Source organism: Saimiri boliviensis, chromosome 9, assembly GCF_048565385.1.
Source record: "Saimiri boliviensis isolate mSaiBol1 chromosome 9, mSaiBol1.pri, whole genome shotgun sequence".
NCBI classification, from domain to species: domain Eukaryota; kingdom Metazoa; phylum Chordata; class Mammalia; order Primates; family Cebidae; genus Saimiri; species Saimiri boliviensis.
The window spans coordinates 5,705,523-5,733,042 of NC_133457.1; the positions used below are offsets into that span (position 1 = coordinate 5,705,523).

At 33.9% G+C, this 27,520-nt stretch overlaps 1 protein-coding gene across 6 annotated transcripts in view; it reads right to left on the reverse strand.

The window, feature by feature from the left end:
* Positions 1 to 486: 486 nt before the first annotated feature.
* The window catches only part of ECT2 (epithelial cell transforming 2), a 76,356-nt gene continuing 49,322 nt past the window's right edge, over positions 487 to 27,520 (reverse strand). For 3 of the 6 annotated variants that reach the window (XM_074405418.1, XM_074405419.1, XM_074405420.1), the window contains exons 19-25: positions 21,083 to 21,161; positions 20,796 to 20,915; positions 17,931 to 18,069; positions 15,545 to 15,699; positions 6,665 to 6,772; positions 5,556 to 5,702; positions 1,811 to 3,712 (exon numbers count right to left, since the gene is read on the reverse strand). In XM_074405418.1, coding sequence (XP_074261519.1) covers positions 3,491 to 3,712; positions 5,556 to 5,702; positions 6,665 to 6,772; positions 15,545 to 15,699; positions 17,931 to 18,069; positions 20,796 to 20,915; positions 21,083 to 21,161 — 970 coding nt within the window. In that variant the 3' untranslated portion in view covers positions 1,811 to 3,490. The other 3 variants (XM_003925110.4, XM_003925111.4, XM_074405421.1) reach the window with 2 other exon arrangements.

A 27,520-nucleotide genomic window follows, 5' to 3' on the forward strand; every position in this document is an offset into this window, starting at 1 on the left:
GATAGTCTAAAAACCTAAGGCAGATAGTTAACAGTAAAAACCAGAAACACTCCCTTTCAAATTAAAATTAACTACCTGCTATATTTTGCCAGTGTACACCCAATACTTTTCCAGCTTTTTGCCCTATCTCATGTCATTTCTTGTCTTTGGAAACCCCACCCTTTTCAGGGAAATAACAGCTACAATAATAAACAGTTATAATAAAATAATAACAGTTGTACCTTTTCTGCCTGAAAAATGCATATATGCACATAAACACAAAATTTTACATCAAACATCATAAAATTACCTACATTTTGCAAAGCAGATTCAGGATTAAAAGTTCCTATCTTACAGACAGCCTAGTAAAACAAAATGCTCAAAAATATTTGTGGAGGAAGGAACAAATAAATAAGCAAACACATAAAAGAACATATGTTGATGCAAGCATTCATATTTGCCTATGAAAATTTCCCCAAAGAAATTAAGACGTGGCATAAAATATACTTGGGTTTTAGGTATTTATTTACAAAGTTCTTACTTATACATTGCTTTTAAAATATAGCAAAGAGTCATTTACTATTCTCAGAAGTGGCATAGAAAACAATCTATAGTCAGTTAAACTATTAAAACGGATACTTGAAAATTAAGTGATAAACATTTGTAGTACGCCCTAAAGAAATAGGAAATAAAAATAAATTTATTCATATTAACTTGATTATTCTGAATTACTGACTATAAAAAACGCTATTGTGAAACATATCACACTTTGAAATAGCAAATGAATTTCAATTTTACATTTAATTATAAGACCACAATAAAAAGTTGAACATACACATATCTATGGATTTCACAGAAGATTAGTAAAACTGATGGCAACTTCAGAATTATTTCATAAAGAGTACAAACAGTCTTTACCACAATTTCTCCCATGGTCTTATCCTTCAAAATAAAATTCCACACACTATCAAACTAAATTGAGATTTGCTAATGGCTAAAATCACCATAAATATACAGTACTGTCTCTGAAACAGCTACAAACATCTTGTTTTTGCAAAATATATAATGCTTCTCAATCTTGCTGTCCTTATCTCAATTTCCAAAAATATTTTGAAATAATCTCCTTTAAATGTTATTCTTGTTAATAAGGGCAAATCTTTTAAAATCCACATGCTAGATCAAGAAAACACTTGAGGAGAAAATAAACTGCGAAAAGAGTGGTTATTTAAATACTTCAAACTGCACATGTGAAACAAGACCCACTATTTAATCAGGATTCTATGCAAGTTTTGACCCACTACTATGACGTCATTTAATCTCTGCATAAATTGAGCTGCATAAATATCTATTTTCGTAAGTTCATTCATGGACACTGTACAAATAGATTCACAGCAGTGTTTGGCACCTGTCCATAAAACTATTTACTCTCTGTGTTGCAAAGCTACTGATATCAGCTGATAGTAACTTAAATGATTGGCCTTTGAATGACTGATTCAAACAAAAAGATAAATTACATCAAAGTCACTATCAGTGTTTACATGAATTAACTTGAAAACGTAACAGGTAAACCTTTCTCTTTCAAGAAGAAAAATCAAATAGCATAGTTTAGTGTTACTTATCTTCCTAACGGCTTTCACCAAGTGCTAATTACAAGTACCATTTAAGTCAGTTTCTTATTTGAGTATGAGGTGTTTATACATTTCTATAATTTAATATTTTGTAAAGCTTCATATCAAATGAGTTGTAGATCTACTTAATGTATGACTTCTCCTTTCAAAGAAGGAAGGAAGGCTGACAAGGGAGGGAGAAGGGATACCCTGTAAAAACAAAACAAATATTTCATATTTTAAGTTTTCTTTTAAAAAATTATAAAATACAGTTCAGTATCATGCCTATTATTTTTACATTTTGCAAATTACCATAACAATTAAGTATAAGACATCTGACAATTCTAAACTCTTTAAAATTAGAAGAATGGAACAGGGAGAAAAAACAAAGCTATTTTAGCATTCTGAAAACAAAACCAAACGGACAGATCAGGTAACTAGACATTAGCTCGACTGAACAGATATGGGCCTATTGCTAGTAGTGATACCTAACTTTCTTCTATGTATGAAGTATTAGTGATCTAGTGTTTCGGGTTATAAAAGAAAAAATGACAAATTGGCAAACAAGGTTTCTTCTTAGTTCATAAAGCAGAATTAAGAGGAATGAAATCATTTCATGGGAAATAGTTTTCTAAAAGTAAGTTACATACTCTTAAAGAGTGTAATACATGTGCAACTCAGATGTACATATGTGAGTGTGAGAATGTATTAGTATGTGTGTGTGTGTATGTACGTATGTATAATTTTGTTCCACTGTAATCCCAGCTACTCAAGAGGCTGATGTGGGAGGAGTGTTTAAGGCCAAGAGTCCAAGAGCAGACTGGGCAACTTAGCAAGACCCCTGTCTCTAAAAAATTTTTTATTTATTTATTGAGATGGAGTCTTGCTCTTTCCCTGATGCTGGGCGTGATCTCGGCTCACTGCAACCTCCACCTCCCAGGTTGAAGCAATTCTCCTGCCTCAGCCTCCTGAGTAGCTGAGACTATAAGCACATGTCACCACGCCTGGCTAATAGCTTGTATTTTTAGTATACAAACAGGTTTCACCCTGTTATCCAGAATGGTCTCGATCTCCTGACCTCGTGATCTGCTCATCTCAGGCTCCCAAAGTGCTGGGATTACAGGTGTGAGCCACGCCTGGCCCTCTAAAAAATATTTTTAAACAATTCCAAAAATTTTGTTCCATGTAACATTTGAGTGAAATAGCAATTGTTGTAGATAACAGTTATTATTAAATTGCTAAGTTTTTCATCCCCAAGAGGTCTTAAAATTTTTTTAAATAAAACAACTCTAACAAAAAACATGCAAAGACTCAAGAATAACTGTAAATCAAAATCAATTATAAGGCTACTGTTTTATTTTAACATATGTAAATGCCTAACTGTAACTAAGAGCCAGCAAGGCAGTTGGCTGTAAGTTCTCATCAACAAGGTAGTAAAATGAAGCATTTTAAAAGCTGGGTTGATAAAGTATCACCATTCAAGTATCAACAAAACGATGATATAAATGTATAATATAAAAGTTTACATTTTCCTCCGGTGAAACTTTTATGATTTGCCATATTAAAAGCATAATTTTATATAAATGTTATAAACCTAACATTAACAATCAGATTTGGAATATAAAATTACTATTCTTTAAAATAATCATTTTCCTAAATAAGAAAATTTCTAATGGAACTTACTTTTTCTGGACTTAAGAAACTCTATTAAGCCTAAATTGTTATTAATTAAAAGTAGTCATAACATTGTAAATACCAAAGTTCCCACCCACGAAATAAGTGATTCCCTGAAGAAAAAAATATGTTCCTTTTTTTTTTTTTCCCTGCAAATACAAATTTTAAACAGCTAATAAGCTCACATTAAACTTCATGAGGCTTGTTTCCATTAGTGGTTGGCATATCTCCTAATTCTTCACAAATGTCAAAGATGACTTGGAAAGAACTTTTCTGAAATTTGAAAAATCAGTATTTCCTTCTAGTATCTCTGAAAAACTAGCTTGGAAAGCAGAATGACGTACAGATCGAAACCAGGAGTACTGAGCGCGCCCACCAGTAGAGTTTGAGCGCTGCACATAAACATGCTTAGTAAATCCAATTACATTGCTTGTGGAAACAGAATGGGTAATCTGTTAGAACAGAAACAAGCAATTGAGAAGATGCCATGAATGTCTTGAAGGTATTTTAGGTGCTTCTTACATATATTGTCTATTAAAAGTGACATAACCATAAATAACAAATTAACTTTTTAAAATTTTCTATAAAATTCATTTACCTTCATTTGAAAGATGAAAATGTTAACAATAGTTGCTACAGGTGGCTTTGAGAAAACTATAATCTAATTGTCAAGAATTAATGCTAATCTGCATTTGTCAATTTTAACTGACCAAGCTGCTTTGCCTATTCATTTAAGTGAACAGGCAAAGTAGTTTGTCTATTCATCTAAGTCAACAGGCGAAGTAGTGCAGCTTCTCTCCCACGGTTAAGGTTAACGTTGATTAAAAATCTGTATAAATATACCGATAGACTTAGCCATAACTCTTTGATGTGTTAACGAAAGACTTCAACCAACTTTATATATTTACTGAGTATTATGTGCCTTACCTGCAAAAATTTTATATAATAAAAAGAAATCACTTATAAAACACTAGAGCACTCACAATGTGCCAGGTACTGTTCTAAGCATTTTACATATAAAAACTCACTTAAATCCTGATAACTACTTAAGACTCACTTTACAGACAATGCAATTGAAACAGAACTTTAATAACTTGCCAAAACACACACAACTAGTAAACAGAGCAAGGATTTGAACACTCAGGTTCCAGAGTCCATGCTCTTAACCACCACCCAAATTGCCTCTCAGTATATAATATCATATATGTATGTGTGATTATATATGTATTATTTAGTCCTTACAATGAAGATTATGGAATAAATAAGCACTATGAACATCTTTACTCTCATCTGCATTTCTGCAGATCAGAGAATAAGAAACTTGCTACAGAGCACACAGCTAAGAAGAGACTGATGGTCACTTGCTTAACCTTAGTAGGTTAATAATTTTATAAAGAACAGATATTTCACTCAAATATCTAGTAATAGTAGTATTAAATATCTAATAATTAAATAATTCTCAAACTGTTGGAAATTTGTATTCAGAAAAGATTTTAAATATACATACATATACAGATGTAAATATACATTGTATGTATGAATTTAGAACGCGTACTGTCCTCTGAAATTCTGTTTCAGAGATTATATTCTACTCATCATGAAAATAGTAAAAGGAATAAAACTCGGTCTCTGCTATGTTATTGGAACCAATCTGTATAAACAGAATCATAGCTATTTACGTTAGTAAAGTGATAAGCCAGACTGAAATATGTTTCTTTTCTCAGAGATTTTAGAACATATTTCAATCCCAATAAAATTTCATATCAAACAAACTAAACATTAAGTATGTCTCTAGTTCATTTGCAGTAGGGTCTTCTCAGTTGCCTTTACTTAATAAAGAGGTTAGACGTTTGGACATACGTATTTTAAAATGACGCAGGGCTGTTCGGATGCCAAGGTCTGAGGCGCACTAGGGAAGACCTCCCCTCGCCTGGCATCATGCTTTTCATGCTGATTCTTCTGTGCTAGTGTACAGAGCTGTGCTCCTTCTAGGAGCCACTAGCCACATGCAGCTATGAAACCCCTGAAACACAGCCAGTCTGAAATTCAGCTAGCTTTCTAAGTATAAGACGGACACCACATTTTTAAGACTTAGTGCTTAAGGATGAAAATGTCTCACTGATAATTTTTACATTGATTCACATTCAAATGATAATATTTTGGCATACTGGGTTAAATAAAATACATCATTAAAATTTTTTTAAATGGAAGAAATATTTCCAATTTTTAAAATTAAATTCCATACCAACTTCAATATGAATAAGTCACTTAGCCTGTTAAATCAAAATAACTTACTGCTAATGATGATGTGCTTGAAAGACGACTCATGCCATGCTTATCGCTGCTGGAAGGACTTCTTCCCTCCACTGAGCTGTGGGATGTCATAAGAGCCCTTCGAAGAGCTCTTTTTGGAGTTTTGGAGAAAGAGAACGCTCTTGTGACCTAGAGTTTAAGAGTTACAATTGGTTAAACCTAGAGAAATTTAATGCAGCTGATAAGAATGTTTAAACATAAAAAAGCCAAATATATAGCAAAAGTCTTTCTACTGTAGTACGTGGCAGGATTAGAATCTCTTTGGCACGAGGCAGTGAGGAAATTTGTAGACTACTCCAACTTTCATTCAGAGAGCACTGCAGTCCAATGCAAGAAGGAGGTGAAACACAATCTAGCCTGGGAGAGAAGAAACCAGACTGGCTGAATCTTGTCTGATTACTCAGTCTAGCTGTAGGACTTCTAATCCAAAAATCACCTGAACCTCCATTTCTTTACTGAAAAAGTGAAGGAATTCATTGAATAATAATCTAACATGATTTTCTTTTATACATCATACACATTAAATGATAGGACATTCAAAAATTATTAAAATAAAATGCCTCCCCACAAAGGGAAAGAAAACAAATCTTGAAAATCTAGCAGTAGAGAATATGGCTGCGAATTTCTCTTGGAACACTAAAATTCTAATTATGCTTTTAAAAAGCCTATTATCGACATACTTATGTAGTCCTCAAAACTCTGATAAGGTAATTTAAGTTATCTTCATCACGAGAAGACTAAAATATACTTCTAGAGTCAGGAATAGATCCCAGGTCCCACAACTGTCATGTGCCCTTTCCTGAAAATAACTGTGGTGATATATTTAAGATGAGTGCACACACATTTCAATCTAAAACACCAACAGTACATTTCTTCTTTCTTTCTTCACAGAAGCACCACTATTACAATAACAGGAGGGATAAGTTATAGTTACGATGGCAAAGTCATCACTGATGTAAAACTACTGTTTCTGTGGGTCATTTCCTACAACTAAATAGCTTTGTTTTATAGACTATACTGGTGTTTTCAGCAATATTGTTTACGGAAAATATGTTAGAGATGTGTCCAATAATAATTTCACTAAAACTCACCTTTTTTGAAGTCTTTTTTATTGCTCTTGATGCTCTACTCAATGTACTATCCATATCTTTTGTATTTACTTCAAAGGTTTCTGGATCAGCAGTGTAAATAAGATTCTCCTATTGAAAAATAATACTCTTTGTTATCTTGAAATAAAAACACACAACTGTTTCTAAAAAAATCACACTTTTATGCATATTTATACATTTTTTCACTTTATAAACACAAGATTTTTTATGTTTGATATAACTTCTATTCCAAAATGTACTAAAGGATAGTAAAAAATAAGCATTCAGTAAATGAGTAATTCAATGTAAGGATCATGGACACAAAAGCAATTGGAAATAGACATCAAAATAAAATGTAACAACTCTGAAACAAGGTAAAAACTTAGCAGACTTAAACTTAATGCTTAAGTATAAAGTCAGCTACAAGCCCAATACCACAAACACTGTTCTTGACATAAACTCAAATTAAGATTTAGACTTTCTCCCACTTTACCCTTTCTTCTCTAATCCGCATTTCTAAGGATTCTAAATCAGAGGTTCTTTCTGAACCTGTGACCAAGAGCCCACAGGATGACAATGAATAGAAATTGGGTGCAAAATTTTGAGTGTACATGTGCAAAGTGCATATTTCTGAAGAGTAGCTTCACAACTTGTATCACATTCCCAAAGGAATCAGAGACCTCATACAACCACTAGTCTACTCTTATTTCTATGAGGCCAGCCTCTGCTAATATGCTGGAGAGGACAGGATGAGGTGGGAGCTGGAGTGAGACTGGTCAATAGGCACAAAGTTAGTTAGAAAGGAGAAATAAATTCTGGTGTTCTACTGCACAATGGGTGACTATAGTTAACAATACTTTATCGTATATTTCAGAATAAGCAGAATAGAGAATTTTTAATTTTCAAAGAAATGAGTATATTAGGCAGTGGATATGCTAAATACCCTGATTTAATCAACATGGAATGTATACATGTCTCAGAACATCACATTATACCCCATAAATATGTACAATTATGTGTCAATTTTTTAAAAAGGTCTCATATAGGCCAAGAACCACTGAACCACTTAAACAGGATAACTAATCTCCAAGTAATTAAAAATGTTACTTGCCCAAATTATGGTTGGATTTTCAGAAGAAAGCAAGTTAGACAAAATGTTTTTGCATAGTCCCATAGCCAATTTGCACTTTAAATTTATAATTCTAGACTATGAACAGGCAAACTGACTTGTTACTCTGGCGTTGTAAGACTACTGTCCAGCACTATCATTCTATGGTGACAAAGATTATTATACAACCGGCTCACGCCTGTAATCCCAGCACTTTGGGAGGCAGAGGCAGGCGGATCATAAGGTCAGGAGATTGAGACCATCCTGGCCACGGTGAAATTCAGTTTCTACTAAAATACAAAAAATTAGCCAGGCGTGGTGGTGTGCGCCTGTAGTCCCAGCTACTAGGAGGCTGACGCAGGGGAATCGCTTGAGTCTGGGAGACAGAGGTTGCAGTGAGCCAAGATCGTGCCACTGTACTCCAGCCTGGTGAAAGAGCAAGACTCTGTCTTGGAAAAAAAAAAAAAAAATTATACGATCTTGTGAAGTTGTTTTTTCTGAAAATTTTTTCTATTTGCAAAATGTAGACTATATCTAGTATACCTAACCCATAGAACCATAAGGCTAAAACAAAATAATGCACAGAAGTACTTTGAAATGAAATCTTACGCCTCTTTATAAAGCGTTAAATGTTATACTTTACAGTTACAATGCTTGCTTCAGCTCTACACCACTGATACACAGACAGCCTTTGTTATGCTAAAGCTTCTCTAATTTTGTCATTTAAACAACCACATCCCCTCTGCCTGCTATAGAACCTCTCTTTCCACTAGATTGATTTCCTAAACAACTCTATGTTGCTATCTTATCCAAATTAGGTAACAGTACCTGTAAATGTCAATATGTTTTCAATTTAATATTAATTTTTAAGAAAAATTTAGAAGACACGAATTACCCATAACTCTCCTAATCAATTACCATCTATACTTTGGTATATTTCTGAGAGATATTTTTCTACATATATAAAATTTTTCTTCATAAAACTGGAATATCATTCAGTTTTGCACCTTATGTTTTTCAGTTAGCTGTACACTGTATTTTTTTAACTCAAAATATTTACTCAATGAAAAGCTGACAAATCTGATTATACCACAATTTTATCATTCTACTATTTTTCAGCATTAGAGTGAAGTAATGAGGAATTACTGTACAATGGGTACACAGTTCCAGTTTAGGGAAGATGAAAAAGTTCAAAAAACAGATGGTGATGATATTGTAAGAGTACAAATATACTTAATGACACTTAAAAATGGTTAAAACCGGTAAATTTGTTATGTATATTCTACCACAATAAAAAAAGGAATAAAGTATGTATCTTTGTATTTGAAAATATTAAACCACATGTTGGTAATTTTCTAAGCTAGAACACTAGAGGTAGAAAAGCAGAATATGAAAAGTTCCTGATGGATAAACTGCTTTCCAAAAGGGGCATACTGCTACAAACTATACTCTCACTATCAGAACAGGAAAGAATCTATCTTGCCTCACCAGCCCTCAATTTTTTTTTTTACAATTTGGTTTGTAAAAAATAATTGATATATTGCTATCTTTATTGGTGTTCCTTTAAACTATTAGTTGGGTATTTTTTTTTTCATGTTTTTTTTATAGATGTATTTTTTAAAATTAATTAATTATTTTTAATTGTACTTTAGGTTCTGGGGTACATGTGCAGATCATGCAGCATTGTTGCATAGGTACACACATGGCAGTGTGGTTTGCTGCCTCCATCCCCCCATCACCTACATCTGGCATTTCTCCCCATGTTATCCCTCCCCAACCTCTCCACCCGCCTTGTCCCTCCCTTGCCCCCCACAACAGACCCCAGTTTGTGATGCTCCCCTCCCTGTGTCCATGTGTTCTCACTGTTCAACACCCACCTATGAGTGAGAACATGCGGTGTTTGATTTTCTGTTCTTGTGTCAGTTTGCTGAGGATTATGGTTTCCAGATTTATCTATGTCCCTACAAAGGACACAAACTCATCATTTTTTATGGCTGCATAGTATTCCATGGTATATATGTGCCACATTTTCCTTGTCCAGTCTATTGTCAGTGGGCATTTGAGTTGGTTCCAGGTCTTTGGTAATGTTAACAGTGCCGCTATGAACATACGTGTGCATGTGTCTTTATAATAGAATGAGTTATAATCCTTTGGGTATATACCCAGTAATGGGATTGCTGGCTCAAATGAAATTTCTATTTCTAGGTCCCTCAGGGAGTGCAACACGGTCTTCCACAATGGTTGAACTAGTTTACACTCCCATCAACAGTATATAAATATTTTATATCAAATTTTTTTGGAAAAGAAATCTTTATTTCCCACACTTTCTAACTGGTTACTGCCAGCATAAGGGAAAACTCTTTGTATGTATGTACTTATGTTTTATTTGGCTGCTTTACTAAACTCTGTTACAAATTCTAATAGTTTTCAGTTGGTTCTTGCCAATTACCTAGACAATCATTTATAAAACAACTGAATATTTGATACTTCATGCCAATCTGTAAGAAACAAAGCACTGAGGAATGTGATTCAAGCTCTGCTGCACATATCTGCAAGGTTTTACACTACTAAAATTTCCAATATCTCCTGGTGGAGAAATCACATTTCCTATATTACTGTATATACGGATAAGCTCAGTTGTATCCTTACTTTCATGAACTTAATTTTGCTTTGACTTCATTCCATTTTTATTTCAATTTTATCTCAATCAACAGATCTATACTGAGAATCTACTCTTTGATAAAATTTTTTTTATGTTCATAAGATATAGAGGCAAATTCAGAAAAAGAATGTTTTGACATTTGTATTTAAATGTTCTGACATTTAAATACATTTTCCTTAAAGAAATGAGTGGAATGGTAATTACTCTGATTTGGTCATTATACGATGTATACATGCAACAAAAACACTGTACCCCAAAACATGTACAATTATGTCATTATAAAATAATTAAACATCAAAATAAGTATATTCTTCTATTGTGTTTTATTTTTAAATGCTAAAGTAACTTATCAATGCTCCTTTGAATTGGTAAACTTATGACTTTCTTTAACTGAAAGCTGATTCAATAAAATTAGCTGGAAAGTAATTAAAAACCATTTATTAACTTGTGACTGGTTACAAAATAACACATATATACCAAAGAGTCACCTACTTACAAAACAGCTTAGAAACAGGTAAAATATCCATTTATGACTACATTCTAAAAAGAAAACTACTTAGGAATAAATCTAATAAATACATTTTTGGTCAGGCATGGTGGCCCACGTCTGTAATTTCAGCACTTTGAGAGGCCCCTAGGAGACCAGATCACTTGAAGCCAGGAATTCAGCCTGGCCAACATGACGAAACCCCGTCTCTGCTAAGAATACAAAAATTAGATGGGCATGGTGACACACGTCTGCAATCCCAGCTACTCAAGAGGCTAAAAAGCATGAGAATTGCCTGAACCCAGAGGTGGAGGTTAGAGTGTGCCACTGTCCTCCAGCTTGGGTAACAGAGCAAGACTCTGTCTCCAAAAACAAAACAAAACAAAACAAAACAAACAAACAAAACCAAGAAATACATTTTTGAAGAATGTACATATGTCTATGCTTATATTTCTAGAAAGTATCAAAAGTCATACTCTTGGCAAGACAGATTAGCCAGACAGGGGTGTGAGACATATTTTACTGCAGTATACTGTTATATATATGATTTTTTTCTTATGTGCAAATATTATCTTTCAATAGATGGTAAAAATCATAGCATGACTATTAAACTAAATATTAGTAACTTAAATTTACTCTTTACATATTTACATGCAAAATGTATCAATTTTTATATGCAATGAAACTAAACTCCAAGTGTGTTTAATTTTGCTAAAATGCTCCTTATAGTGAAGGTCGCTGAAATTTAAATTCTTAGCAAATGCTAATAAAGGAGCTTCTCGATTTTTTCTGTTGTTAACTACAACTAAATATTAATAAACACTGATGAACTAAAAACGGAGCCAATGGCTTCATGTTTTCTCTCGATGAACTAACACACTGCTTCTGACTTAGGGGAGGGGAAGACAGATACAAGATTTTTCAACTTTCTAGAAGATTCTGGGTTCAGAATCACTGAAAGGATAAACATATAGGTAGTTCACTAGTGGCTAAGAATATAATAAAATCTATTATTTTTGCTAAGATATAAATATTGAAGTACTTCCTTTAGTACTATCCACACAAAAAAAGGTAAACAGGGTAAACCACAGGCAAAAGTGCAAAGTTGGGGGAATTTATCTTCGGTAGTCCTAGGTTTGTTATTCATTCTTTTTCAATAATTCTTTCTCTCTTTAAAAAAAAAAAAAAGAGAAAAATCTTTCTGCTTTTTAGTCTCTTTCTCCAAATTTCTAAAATAAAATACGTACTAGGACAAGGACTAAAAAAATAAAATTTTTTTTAAAAAGTGAAATTTATAGATTACCCCAAACTCATTTTTATTTACTTTTAAGTTCTGCTGGACTTGAGGACACTCATTTTTAATAACACACTTAATATAATTCCAGAAACATTTTATGACTTATTCAAAGTATGTCAAGCAGTAAAGAAGCTTTGGAAGGGCAGGAGTTTTTCAATCAACTCCATATTCACATGTACCTGAAGACAGACCTGCTGACTTCAAGATTAAAAAGTAGTAGTCAATCTCTCCCACTGAGAGATATGATATTAATTTCAGGAGAAACTGAGCCTCAGCTACAGATTTTGAAATCCTGTTCATTGGTGTTAATTCACAGGAAACTTCCTAGCATTTGACATCTTAAGCCAGTTAACCTGCTACTTGTGAGTTCTCAGACACTTCTTTCCTTTCCCTAAGCTCTCCTGTTACCCTAGTCTTCAAACGCTATCTACAGTCATGTGACCCCTCCCTTTAGCCTGTTGCCTCAGAATTTTCCTCCAACTCTGTAATCATGCCTATAGCTTAGAGCTTCTGATTTGCCAAATTAAAGTGGTACCAATAATAGACATTTATACTAACAACTATGTATGTCTAATCAATGGAGGAATAATTATAGTTTTAAATACAAATCATATTAACTCCATTATAAATATTATTGGCTCACAAGCACAAACTCTTTTAATATGTGGCCAACTGCTGGTCTATTGCTCCTCATGCAGTTAGAAATTGTACTTACAGGTTTAAAAACTTAGAATGAAGATTGCAACTCTTAAATAGCCAATGGTGATTTGACCAAGATGTAAGATATGTTTTGCAAATTTCAAAAGAAATATAAAGTGAGTAGCAGAAGTACTATAATTGTAGCACATGGAGCTTAATTATCAAGTTACTTGTAAACTAACCAAACTTGGGGAAAAGGCATCATTGCTTAAATTTATTTATTAATAAAATTATACTTCTGCCATTAGAGGTTAGAAATCTATAATGGCTTCTGCAAGCTACCAGCTTATCTTTGGCAATATATGAATGTTAGAGTCCAGACCACACAATTAAAGGTTATATGTTGGCAACATACCAAAAATACATACATAAGAATTCTGATTCATAAGATCTTCAATAGATTTAAACTTTAATCTTTAGATTCTGAAATAACAAAATATGGAACATGACATCCAAGGGGAGAAAAACTATTAAGACAGTTTGACCAAGAATTAGTCATGCTCTTGGCCTTAGATTCAAACTTAATGGCATCAGATTAAGTTTTCTTTCAGCCTGATAATTTTAATTCTTACATCATTAAAGAGTGGCTGTGACAAAGAAATAGTACAGAATAAAACAGTTCTGCTTATTTCACTCTTTTAATTAAGAAAGCTCAAGCTACTTAGGGTACCAAAAATATATATACAGGGTACCAAAAACAAAACTACTAATGCAAAGAAGCAGAGATTTTTATGACTTCTCACATCTTTGTCTACACATACGTATGTAGAAACATATTATCTTCAACATGGTAAAATTTTCTCAAGACACTGACTCAGGGCTTGATAAAAATTTACTATATGTAGAATTTTAAATGCAAAAAAGGGCTCAACTGAAGTCACTAAGTATCTGAATTTACAAATGTATTTCTTAAGAACAAAATTTCAACAGATTTAAAGAATTTTGTGGCGTAAAGATAAGTCAGAACATAGTTAAACATCTGCTGCCATCTTGTGGCTAATTTTACTTTATAAATTTTTTCTATATGTTATTTATATTTCAGTTCTAGTATTATTGGCCATCATGTGGCTAGTAATTCAGTAAGTTATATTGTAAGAAACATTTTCTATTAACATTACATTTCAGTATTAGGGTTATAAGTTTGGAAAGGACTCTATAAGCTATCTAGTCTGACATTCTGGTAAGAGCAGGAGTAATTTCTGCAATAAGAAATTAGTACACGTAAAGAAAACCATTTTATATATGGATACCTAGAAAAAAAATCATATAATTAGCAGTTTTGTAAGATTTATAATGAAAGTGGTCTCCATCATTTTTCTAGCTAGCATTCTATTGTATGTGCTAGCATCGTATTTCCCTCTCTGAATCTTTTGTGCAACAATTTTTTATTTATAAGAACATATTCTTGGCTCATAGAAATCTAAAACACACACACACAAGCACACACACACACAAAGTCTGATTATTGTTCTAAACACTTTGGAAGGAGGTTTTCATCATGAATACTTACTTTATAAACCACATCATAATGTCTTCCAAGGTTTCACACTTCACTATGATTACATTATGGTTACACTATGCTTCATTCCCACAGAAACACCCAACGCAATCTCAGTTACAGTACCATTGTACTGAAAAGGGTCATCTACTGTATCAGCACATTCTCTTCAATCTATGTCATTTGTGCAAAGAGTAAGGAGTCTATATCTGTCTATCACATGACTCTCTCTCTCTCTCATATATATAGAGAAAAATAAATCAAATTATCTTTCAGGAACCCAGATTTCATCCAAGGAAAGGATATCTGATTCAGGTATGTCATTTAATGTCAACATTTTTATTCTCTCATCCATTTCCACTTTAATCTGTATAGTACAATGACAATTATATATTTATGATGGCATTTGATTTTAAGAGGTTCGCATGAGAAAAATAGATTGGCAACATGCTACTAGCTATCTATTGCTTTCAATAAGATATATCTATATATATTCTTTTTTTTTTTTTTTTGCCCAGATATGGTGGCTCACAGCTATAACCCTAGCACTTTGGAAGGCCAAGGTGAGCAGACTGCCTGATTTCAGGAGTTTAAGACCAGTCTGGGCAACACGGTGAAACCCCTCTCTACTAAAATAAAAAAAATTAGCCAGGCTTGGAAGGTGTGCCTGTAGTCCCAGCTACGTGGAAGGCTAATGCAGAAAAATCACTTGAACCCAGGAGGTACAGGTTGCAGTGAGCCAAGATCACGCCACTGAACTCCAGCAGTATAGCGACTCCATCTCCAAAAAAAAAAAACCCATAATATTGTCTATTTCATAGCCATGTCTAAGAGCACCAATGAAAACCACAGGGTACATTAAAAGACGTCCCATAAGCTTCACTGAATCAGAACCACAGGGGTTGCCAGACTATGAGGGCCTAGCATATGTAAGCCAGGAACTCAAATAATGTTTCATGTATCTACACTACATATTTTCCAAAACAACTTATTAAAGCAGTTTTTTTAATATACACAAAACTAAAACTCTCCATTCATAATAAACAAGTCATTAAAAATGTACAGGCTTAGTCTAAACGCATTATCATGAAATTTAAACTTTCATTATCATACTTTTTTTTTAAGAACTTACAGCATCTGCTTTACAAATGGTGTTGGCTACATGTCGACACAGCATCTTTAGCCAGTTTTCTTTTGGAAGTTCATCTGATGTCATCTGGAAACTGAGTAGTACATTTGCCTGCTCTGTTGGTGGCCTCACAAGCAAGGCAAAAGCATTATGGCAATCTAGGGTTCCAGAATAACCATAAACATTAAGTGTCACGCCTTGGAAAACGACAGTTGTATGTAAGTTTAGTTCTCTCAGAGCAATGAAATTCCAATGAAACTACCTTCCTTTTGTCCACTTTCCTCCTCCCCTCTATTTTCAGTAAGACAAAGAACATCAACATACTAAGTTGAAGCATTGACAAAACAATATAGTATACCACGTAAGGAATTATATTTTACATATCATTTAATATTTTCTATGACAAAATTTAAGTAAAGAAAAAAATTAAATTATAATATTTCTTAGAATTCTAGAATTCAAGTTGTAAGAATTCAATTACTCAATTTAAATCATGTTCAAAGAAGTTAAATTTCCAAATACTAAAAGTGTTACAAAAGTTGCAGGACCAAGATGCTAAAATACAACCTATTTTAAATGAAGTCTGCCATAATTAAAATCTAAAATTGAAGATTTTAAAAACAAGTATATAGTCAAGTCTTCTGTATCTGTGGGTTAAGCATCTGTGGATTCAATCAACTGCTGACCAAAAATCGTAGAAAAAAAAAATTGTATCTGTATGAACATGTACAGACTTTTTATTCTTGTCATCATTCCCTAAACAATACAGTAAAACAACTGTTTGTACGGTATTTACATCGTGTAGGTACTATCAGTAACCTAGACATGACTTAAAGTATATGTGAAGCTGTGTACAGATTATATGCAAACACTATGCAATCTGACATCCAGAACTTGAGCATCCTGGACTTTGGTAACCAAGGGAGGACCAGGAGCCAGTGCCCATGGATACACCCAGGGACAACTATACTACGTAACCTTTAATTAACCCAGAGTTCGATAACTAAGCGAAAAGAGCAGTAAGTTGCTGTTCAAGTTTTCTTTAAGAATCATTTCTTGGCCGAGTGTAGTGGCTCATGCCTGTAATCCCAGCACTTTGGGAGGTCAAGGTGGGCAGATCCATGAGGTCAGGAGATGGAGACCATCCTGGCCAAAACAGTGAAACCCCTCTCTACTAAAAATATAAAAATGGAAAAATTAGCTAGGTGTGGTAGTGCATGCCTGTAATCCCAGGTATTTGGGAGGCTGAGACAAGAGAATCACATGAACACAGGAGGTGGAGGTTGTAGTGGGCCAAGATTGTGCCACTGTACTCCAGCCTAGTGACAGAGGAGACCCCATCTCAAAAAAAAAAAAATCATTTCTTGGTTGGGCATGGTGGCTCATGCCTGTAATCCCAGCATTCTGGGAGGCCCAAGTAGGAAGATCACTTGAAGTCAGGAATTCGAGATTAGCCTGGCCAACATGGTGAAACCCCATCTCTACTAAAAATACAAAAAATTAGCCGGGCATGACAACGTACACCTGTAATCCCAACTACTCAGGAGGCTGAGGCAGGAGAATCCAGAGGGGGGCTTCAGTGAACCAAGATTACGCCATTGCACTCCAGCCTGGGCAATAGAGTAAGACTTCCTGTAAAAAAAAAAAATCGTTTCTTATAAAATAAAATAAAATAAATAATTTCTCATGAACTGAAACCGTTCACTATTAGAGGAATCAGTATTGGCAAGAGCTAATATTGTAAAAACACATGCCTAACATCCAAAATATGGCCACGCACATACACCACAAGGTGTCAAACAGATGACACTGTTGTAGGCAGGTATAAATTCTCAGCAATTTCAGGCATTCAGAGAACCTGCTCTCTAACACTATCAAAATTTAGAGTAAAATGTTCCTTAATACACCACATGACTCCATATTAACTCTACCAGTTACTCTGGGTTTATTTATTGCACTCACATCTATTCCTGATCCTTACCTTAAACACAGCCATAAAAATGCAGCTCTTGGCAACAATGAAAGTGTTAAGACAGGGGGTGCAGGTAATAGACTGGTTATTTTGCATTCTGAAGGAACCAAAAAAATAAGTTTTGGTGTGGGAATAGGCTAGGCTAGGGTGCTATTTTAATAAATAGCCATTTAAAGCTCTTTGACCTTTAAAAGATGAGGGTATCCTATAGGTTGAGACAGTACTTTCATCTGAAAAAAACAAAGTCAATTCTGTTCCTAGAGATGGAGTTAAGATACAGGGGCAAGAACAATTACTTTAGCAGTCTGATCAACTACATTTAATTTACCAACTGAAAAAAGCCATAATGGAGTAAATCAAACCTACAATGAATACCAACTATTTTTATATAACCAAGAATTTATCCGACCAGCATACCTTCTGTCTCTCTTATGTCCAGTACCTTCTTAATCTGAGAAAGAGGCATTAGGTGAATATGCTTAAGAGAAGCTGGGGGTCGGGTTTGGCCATGAGGACTCCTAAATGTGCCAATAACCTTGTGCCGTTTTCTTGCTATCTGGTTACAGAAAATAAAGTAACAGTCGATAAAATGAATAAAAATAAGGACAAAATACTTAAAAAATAAAATGGCACTAATCACATAGATCTATATGTACCTTATTTAGTTATTATTCATTACAGAGTTGTTGTAAGAAGCAGAGTTACTATGTAACAAAAGTCAAACATGTAATTGTGTAGCAGAAATGCTCATGTTTATGTAAGAAGAATTCAAAAGTCAGAAAAACGGGCCAAGGGATATTTTGCAAAAGGTCGAAGAGGTATGAAAGATCTAGAAGCATGATGAGAAGCAATAGGATCAAGGAATGACGGAATCTTAAATAAAAGGCCTGGAATTCAGGAGAAGAGGAATAGTTGGCTAAGCAAAATAATGAAATGATTTTAGCTTTATTTTTAAAAAGAAAAACAGTAACGTGTTAATTTGACGACAAATGCTAGTACATCAGTGCTTAAAAAAAAAAAAAAACCTTAAAATATGGATAAAACATTTAAAAATTAAATATATCCTTAAATCCAAAATTAGTTGAGATTCAGTATAAAATAACCTGTCCTTAAGAAAATATAGATTTTACCCATTTTGAATGTTTCTAACTTTTATTATTAAATGTGATGCTGGCTATACTTATCAAGTTAAGAATGTACCATAATTTCCATTCCCAATTTACTAAGAGTTTTGTTTATTTTTCCTAAACAAATAAGCTAAAGAATACAAGTTTATTTAGGATTACAGGTTTTTCTTCTCTTTTTATTTATTACGAATTCTGAAGTCCAAATTTAATGTTATAAATAAAGCAGTTTTTGTTAAAGTGATTCTAAGACAGGGAAGCTAAGAGATAGAACAAAAAGTCAATAGATTCATGAAGGTAAAGGAAATGAGAAGCCAGGGACTTGGGAGCTACAGGAAATGACCAATACCAGAAATTAAAGTGTATGGCGAGTCAATGAACGAATCACAGAAGACTTCAAGGAATTTGAAGGGAATATAAGATTTAAAAAATGTAAGCCACAGCTTTGTCAGGAATAAGGGATAAAAACCAGAAAGGATTAGCAAAGAAATAGAGATAATCTAACCTTTTAGATGAATAAAGCAAGCTAATCTGGGGACTCCAACAGGAAAAACCTATAAAAGCTTTAATAGAAGCAAATGAATAAACTACTGAGAAACTATATACAGTAAAACCCCATGATGATGCAAAGCCAGATAACATATAATTGAAAACTGACTCCACCTAACCTCTGTTCTCAATCAGGGCAGGCGAAAGTCCTCTTTATGAGGGAAATAGGTGGTTGAGAATTATCTGCCTCATGATTTTTTCAGTTTCTCACTTCAGGATATGGTCAATGGTGTATAGTAATTTTACTTTTGGGCTTTTTGTAACATGATTGACCAAAGAAAAGTATCATTTTTCATTTAGCCTCATAACAACAAAACTCTGCATTTAAGAAAAGTGAATTTTTGGTGAGATTTTATTGTACCTGTAACTGTTCTGCACATGAACTGTTGAGATTCTCTTGTATTTTATACTATAAATAATAATGTATGTGATATATAAGAAGGCAACACTTTGATAGAAGTGAAGTAGGAAAGGGCAAACAGAAAGCATGTAGGACATTAAAAAAAAAAAAAAAAAAGGAGGCAGGTGTGGTGGCTCACGCCTGTAATCCCAACACTTTGGGAGGCTGAGGTGAGTAGATTGTTTGAGTCCAGGAGTTCGAAACCAGCCTGGGCAACATGACAAAACCAGTCTCTGCTAAAAATAATTAGCTGGACATGGTGACGAGTGCCTATAGTCCCAGCTACTTGGGACGCTGGGTAAGAAAATCACATGAGCCCAGGAAGTCAAGGTGGCAATGAGCTGTGATCTTGCCACTGCACACCAACCTAGGCAATGAGTGAGAACCTGTCTCAAAAAAAAAAAAAAAAAAAAAAAAGAAAAGAAAAGAAAAAAGAAAAGAAAAAGGAAACTCTTTAATCATTTTGATGAAGGTAACAAAGTTTCCAGTAACAGAAAAGTCAAATGAGTCTTCTTATTAATGTCTGCTTTATCAAAATGAACATTTTTCTCTTCTGAGATGAAGGAAAACTGCACTTCTTTTTACCCCTCACTACTGTTGTTTTAAAATACATATTAGAAAGATGAACAAGTTAAAAAACACACACCCCATTCAATTTGCTTGTAGGGGTAATATAAAGAGAAAATCTAATATGGATACATTAAAATTTTAGAATTAGATTCCTTATACCCCATCTGACTCCTCATTTACTCTAAAACCTGCTGATTTAAGAAGAACTGAGGAATTATAAAGAAGTCATGATAGTAAATCATCAAGTGATCTCCCTCTTCAACCAAATACAACCTCATCATTACTGAAAAAAATCTACTTAAATTTCAAATATCTCAGAATTATTTTATGAATCTTGAATAAATATAAACAAGAAGTTCTCAGATTTCTTGACCTAAGCATTTATTTACATGGAAATAAATTTTCATTTTAACTTAGATTTGAAGTCATGAAAATTTATCATGCTTCTTAACATTACACCTTCTTCTAAAAGCATTCTATTAACAGTATTAAATCATCGATTGTCCTCAATTTTTTAAAGATATTATTTGAGTTTACTTTACAATTCAACATTATACTTCAATTAAAGCTGGGTTTTAAATATTCAGGGAAGTTACAAAATTCAGAAGTGTTATTATACTATGTGAAGTACATCTTTACCTCTAGGCAATCATTGAAGAGGAACAGAGTTACTTGTTCTCCTCTGTCACAGGGGTGCTCACCTAGAGAAATTGTTTCAACCCGCTGTACTAAGCTTCGGTGAGAAGATAAAAGATTCGCCTGTATAGGTTGAAAATATTAACAAAAGAAATCACTTGGTATCAAGTAACTTTTAAGAAGCTGTAATGTAAAAGAAAGTAGTACCAAGATATTATTTATGTTAAAACCACAGAAACTTCATTAACAAAGAGAAGATAAATTCATAATTGTTAAAGAAGAATACTTACTGGGCATCCATCTACTTCATAAACAACATCAAAAATTTGCTTTTGAGCTTCTGTTTTTCTCTTATCCTCATTAATATGCCTGAAAAATAGTTATTTTTAAAACTTAGAACACTAAAACTGCAACAAACACAACTCATGTCACAAGTGGTGTTTGGTAAGAATGTCTTAATTTTGATGAGTGAATCAGTTAAAATACTCCTTAAAAGTATCCCATTACATTTTAAAAAGTTTCCATGCCTATGGAACCCAGGATGAGGTTTAAAAAAAACAACAACAACAACAACAAAAAACAATACCAAAAAGTTCCAGCCAAGGATAGTGGCTCACATCTGTAATCCCAGCACTTTGGGAGGCTGAGGTGGGTGGATCACCTGAGGTCAGGAGTTCAAGATCAGCCTGACCAACATGGTGAAACTCTGTCTCTGCTAAAAATATAAAAATTAGCTGGGCATGGTGGCAGGCACCCGTAATCCCAGCTACTCGGAGACTGAGGCCAGGAGAATCATTTGAACCCAGGAGGCGGAGGTTGCGGTGAACCAAGATCACGCCATTCCACTCCAGCCTAGGCAACAAGAATGAAACTCCATCTCAAAAACAAAAACACAAACTTACATTGACTCCTTCAGAAATGTGTTTTACTATTATTCCTTTCTATATTATTTACTATACTCCCTATACACTTAGTAGAATACATTAAGCCTGTACAAAATTAAGCCTAATAAAAATTTGAAGTTCTCAATACAAGTTCAAATAAGGGCTTATGTGAGTCTTCCCAAGTCATAGGCTAATCATTTCACTGAAACAAAAACTAAGGCTACTGCTTCAGACAAGATAGAATAACAGGGAATGAATTTACTCTTCTGCTTCAAACAACTAAAAAAAATCAGTCAAAAATATAAAGAAACAAGAGTTCTTAACACACTTAATATCCATTTCTGTAAAACAGAATAAAGCCAAGCCCTACAACTGTCCTGGCTTATAGCTTACAGAAAGTTTCTTCCCTGCAAAGAAAACATAGATAGTGCCTAGCTATATTCCTAAGAGAAAGAAGCAAATGTGGGAGCCCAGTGTAATAAGACGGCTACTTTGCAAGGCAAATTACTGGAAAATAGCTGCACAGAGAGAACTCCTTGTGTTCTGGGAAAGCTTTCTTGTAACAACCATCAAGTTCTCGACATGATCTGAGGTTAGGGAAGACACATTAAAAAATTAGAGGTAACAGTGCTCAGTGCTCATATGGCATGGAACAGTGACATTAATCAGAGTGGAAAACTTCAAGATACATGTGACATCAGGGTAGCGTACTAAGAAAGGTCCTTCCTCAATAGTGGGGAAAACTAACCCTAGACTAAAAACTGTTCTGATTCTACCTAACAAAGTTTAAGAGCAAGACACGAAAATAACAAACTGCTTGCAAGATACTTAACTGCATGCCAGAAAAAACTCAAAAACATTTGTAAGAATACAAAAATATCTAGCTCTCAAAAAAGTAAAACTGACAATGTCTAGAATCTAATAAAATACCAGGTATGGTGGTGCACGCCTGTAGTCCAACATACTCAGGAGGCTGAGGCAGTAGGACCACTTAAGTCTGGGAAGTAGAGGTTGCAGTGAGCCAAGACTGTGCCACTGCACTGCAGCCTGTAAGAGTGAGGCTCTGTCACTAAAACAAACAAACAAACAAACAAACAAACAAACAAACAAACTCTTGATACAAGAATCTGAGAAATTTTGGAAAAAGAGTTTAGTTTAGAGAAGGATAAAAAAAAGAATTGTAGAAAAAGAAGAGGAAAGCTCTGGAATCTCAGCTAACTCTGAGACATAATTTTGTATTGCAGCAATTTTTGAGTACTGAATTAGTTTTGGAGTCTCATGATACCAATTAAGAAATGAATCTTACTTGGAGTGTATGATTTTATAGATGTGGTCTTTTAGTTTTAAGAATAACAGCCTGTGAATGATCCACAAAATGTATAAACATGTTACCAGCTGGTGTCCCCAAAAATGTCTTAGCATGCCTTTTGAACTTGGAGAACCTGTATGTTAACTAAATTTATCTAGGTTATTCAATTCAATATCAAAAACACAAAAGCCAATTAAAACATAACTACTACAAGATGAATGATCCAATTTATATAATCAGCTTTTATAATAGAAATAATCCAAAATTAAAGTGAGACACAACAGAAAGGAAAAAAAAGCATAGCACCCATGAGTTGTATGACTAACTTGAGAAGCCAAATATAGGTGTAATTTTCCCAAACTTGATAAAAACTTTAATTCCACAAAGCCAAAAAGTGCAACAAACCTCAAGCACAAAAACATGAAGAAAATCTGTAATCCCAGCACTTTGAGAAGCCAAGGCAGGTGGATCATCTGAGGTCAGGAGTTCATGACCAAAGTGGCCAACATGGTGAAACCCTGTCTCTACCAAAAATACAAAAATTAGCTGGGCATGGTGGTGCCCACCTGTAATCCCAGTTACTCAGGGGGCTGAGGTATGAGAATCACTTGAACAGGGGAGGCAAAGACTGCAATGATCCCAGATCATGCCACTGCACTCCAGCCTGGGTGATAGAGTAAGACTCTGTCTCCAAACACACACACACACACACACACACACACACAAAGAAAGTGACACCTGGACAAATAATTCATAACCAGAGCTTTAAAAATAGTGAACAAAGATAAAATCTGATATAAAACTAAAGCTCTTCTGGAGTAAGAGAAATTACACTAGACAATAAATATGAATGATTAATAGCAGAAACAGTAAATAAGATTAATAAACTATATGCACTTGCTCTCCTTTCTGTCTTGTTTGAAAAGATATAAAATTATGTGACGTAATTAATAATACGGTCCTCCTTATCTACGGATTCCCTCAGTTATGACTTCAAACAACCTCATCAAAATGATTCAGAAAAAAAAAAAATAACAATCCAATTTAAAAAGTAGAAATAATAACAAATAACTATTTACACAGCATTTACACTGTATTAGAAGTAATTTGGAGATTCTTTATTAGGTATAGTATATGCAAATATTACAATACTTTATACAAGAGACCTGAAGATTCGAAAATTTTGGTATCTATGATTGGGTAGGGCAGTGTCCTGGAACCAATCTCCCATCAATATAAATAAAAAAATACTAGAATTATAACCATGTAACACATATAATAAATGGGTTAGAACCCATAATAAATGTATTACGTTTTAAAATAACAGCACACAAAGGAGGGAGAGAGAATAGAGAAGTAATGTCACTAGAACTCACTGGAGACAGTCATTACAAATCTGATGTGATGTCACTAGAACTCACTGGAGACAGTCATTACAAATCTGAAGTCGTTTCTGGTAAGATACATGTGATAATCCCTGGAGCAACCAACTAAGAAAACAAGTTAAAAGTGTATATAGTGAAATAATAATTTTTTTAAAAACTTTTTGTAGAGACAGGGTTTCGCCATGTTGCCCAGGTGGGTCTTGGCCATGCACCCACCTTGGCCTCCCAAAGTGCTGGGATTACAGGCAATAGCCACCATGCTCAGCCTAAAATTATTTAAAAAATGAAATGTCCAGTGCTAAAATAAGGATTGCTTTAAAAAAAATTAAAACGTTACACTGAGAATATTCAGTTAATGTTAAAAAAAAAGGTAGAACAAAGGGAAAAAAAGACATTAGACATAAAAAGCAATAAGTAAAATGGCAGAGTAAATCCAAATATATCAATTATATAAATAACATTAAATGAAAATGCAGTCAATAATCCAGAACCAGAGATTATCAGCCTGAATAAAAACACATGGTCCAACTATATGCTGTCTGTAAGAGATAGGCGAGATTAAAACACAAATAGGTTGAAAGAAAAAGGATGGAAAAAGATACCACAAAAACAGAAAGCAAAACAGAACTGTAACTGTTACCGTAATATCATATTTTAAAAAGCTTTAAGACAAAAATTTTTACTATAGACGCTTTACAATGATAAAAGAGTCAATCCATCAGAAAAATGTAACAATTATAAGGCACGTATGAACTTAAGCAAACACTGAAATGAAGACATTAGACAATTCAAAAATAATAGTTGAGGACTCCAATACTCCACATTCAATAAAGAACAGAACTACTAGACAGAAGGAGGAAACAGGAGACTTGAACAACACTATAAAACAACTAAACCTAACAGAAATCTACAGAATATTCCACCCAACAACAGCAAATACACACATTCTTCTGAAGTGTACATGGCATATTCTCCAGGGTAAGCCACAGAAGAAAAGCCTCAAAAAGTTTTAAAAGATTGAAATCATGCAAGGTATCATGTAAAGTTGATTAAAAAAACTGAAATCATGGAATAAAAATGGAGTGAAACTAGAAATTAATACCAAAAGAAAACTTTGTAGAAATTCACAAATATGTGGGAATTAACATACTCCTAAATAACCAATGGGTCAAGAAAAAAATCACAAGGGAAATCAGAAAAGACTTTCTGAGACAGAAACACAGCACACCAAAATTTGTGAGATGCAACTAAAGCAGTGCTTAGAGGGAGTTTTTAGCTGTAAATGGGAATAAGAAAGAACAATCATAAATCAATAATGTTACCTTCTACCTTAAGACAGTGGGAAATAAAAGAGCAAACTAAACCTAGCACAAGAAGAAAGTAAAAAGAGATTACATTAATAGAAATTAATGAAATAGAATGTACAAAAATAACAGGAAAAAATCAAGTAACTCAAAAGTTGGTTCTTTGAGAAAAAAATCAACACTCACAAACCTTTTAGCTAGGCTGATCAAGAAAAAAAGAGAATATTCAAGTTACCAAAGTCAGAGATAAAAGATAAGACATCATTATTAACCTTACAGAAAGCATCATAAGGGAACATTATGAAAAATCATATGCCAACAAATCAGATTGCATAGATATAATGGCAATTTCTAGAAAGACACAAAATTCAAAATTCATAAACTAAGTCAAGAAGAGATAGAAAATCTGAATAGATCTATAACAACAGATAAACTTCTTATAATAAAAATCCTAAGCCCACGTGGTTTCACTGATTTTTTTTTTTTTCCTTTGAGACAGTCTTGCTCTGTTGCATAGGTTGGAGTTCAGTGGTATGATCTTGGCTCACTGCAACCTCCATCTCCCAGGTTCAAGCTCTTCTCCTGTTTCAGTCTCCTGAGTAGCTGGGATTACAGGTGTGTGCCACAATGCCCACCATGTTGGCCAGGCTGGTCTTGAACTCCTGACATCAAGTAATCCGCCCACCTCGTCCTCCCAAAGTGCTGGGATTACAGGCATGAGCCACTGTGCCCAGCTTCACTGATTAATTCTAACAAATACTGAAGAATTAATATCAGTTGTTCACAAATTCTTACAAAAAATAGAACAGAAAGAAGCACTATTCAGTTCATTCTGTGAAACAAGTAATAGCCTGACACCAAAGCCAGAGAAGACATCAAAAGAAAACTACAGACCAGTATACCTTATGACTATAGACACAATAATCTTCAACAAAATACTAACAAACCAAATCCAGCAACATATAAGGATTATACATCATCACCAACTAGGATTTATACCAGGAATATAAGTACAAGGTTGAGTTAATATGCAAAAATCAATTAATGTAATATGCCATAATCAACAGAACAAAAATAAATAAATAAATAAAATAACCAGCTTGGTAGACACACAAAAAAGCATGTGACAAAACCCGACAGGAAGCCTGGTCAACACAGTGAAACTCTATATTTAAAAAATAAATTTTTTTAGAAAATGGCTGAGCCTGTTGGCATGTGCCTGTAATTCCAACCTCTATTCGTGAGGCTGAGGAGGGAGAATCTCTTGAGTCCAGAAGTTGAAGGCTGCAGTGTGCTGATTGCACCACTGTACTCCAGCCTTAGTGACAGAGCAAGACCCTGACTCAAAAAACAAAACAAAAATCTATTTTATAATAAAAACATAAAACAATGTAGATGTAGGTGAGAACCTGCTCACTCTAATAAAGGAAATCTACAAAAACTCCAGAGCTCATCCATAGTACTGAAAGACCGAATGCTTTCCCCACGAAATGCAAAACAAGACGTCCACACTCACCACTTCTCTGTTTAACATTGTACTGCAACTTTCACCCAGAACAATTAGATATAAAAATAAAAGCTATCCAGCTTAAAAAAAAAAGTAAAACTATATTTGCAAATGACATAATCTTACTTATGAAAAATCCTAAAGAATTCACTAAAACATTATTAGAATAAAGAAGTTCATCAAGGTTGCAAGATACAAGATCACCATATAAAATTCTATTGTATTTCTATAGGCTAGCAATAAACAATCCAAAAAATGAAATTAAGAAAACAATTCCATTTACAATAGTATCAAACAGAGTAAAATACTTAAGTCTAACAAGAAACCCACAAAGCTTAT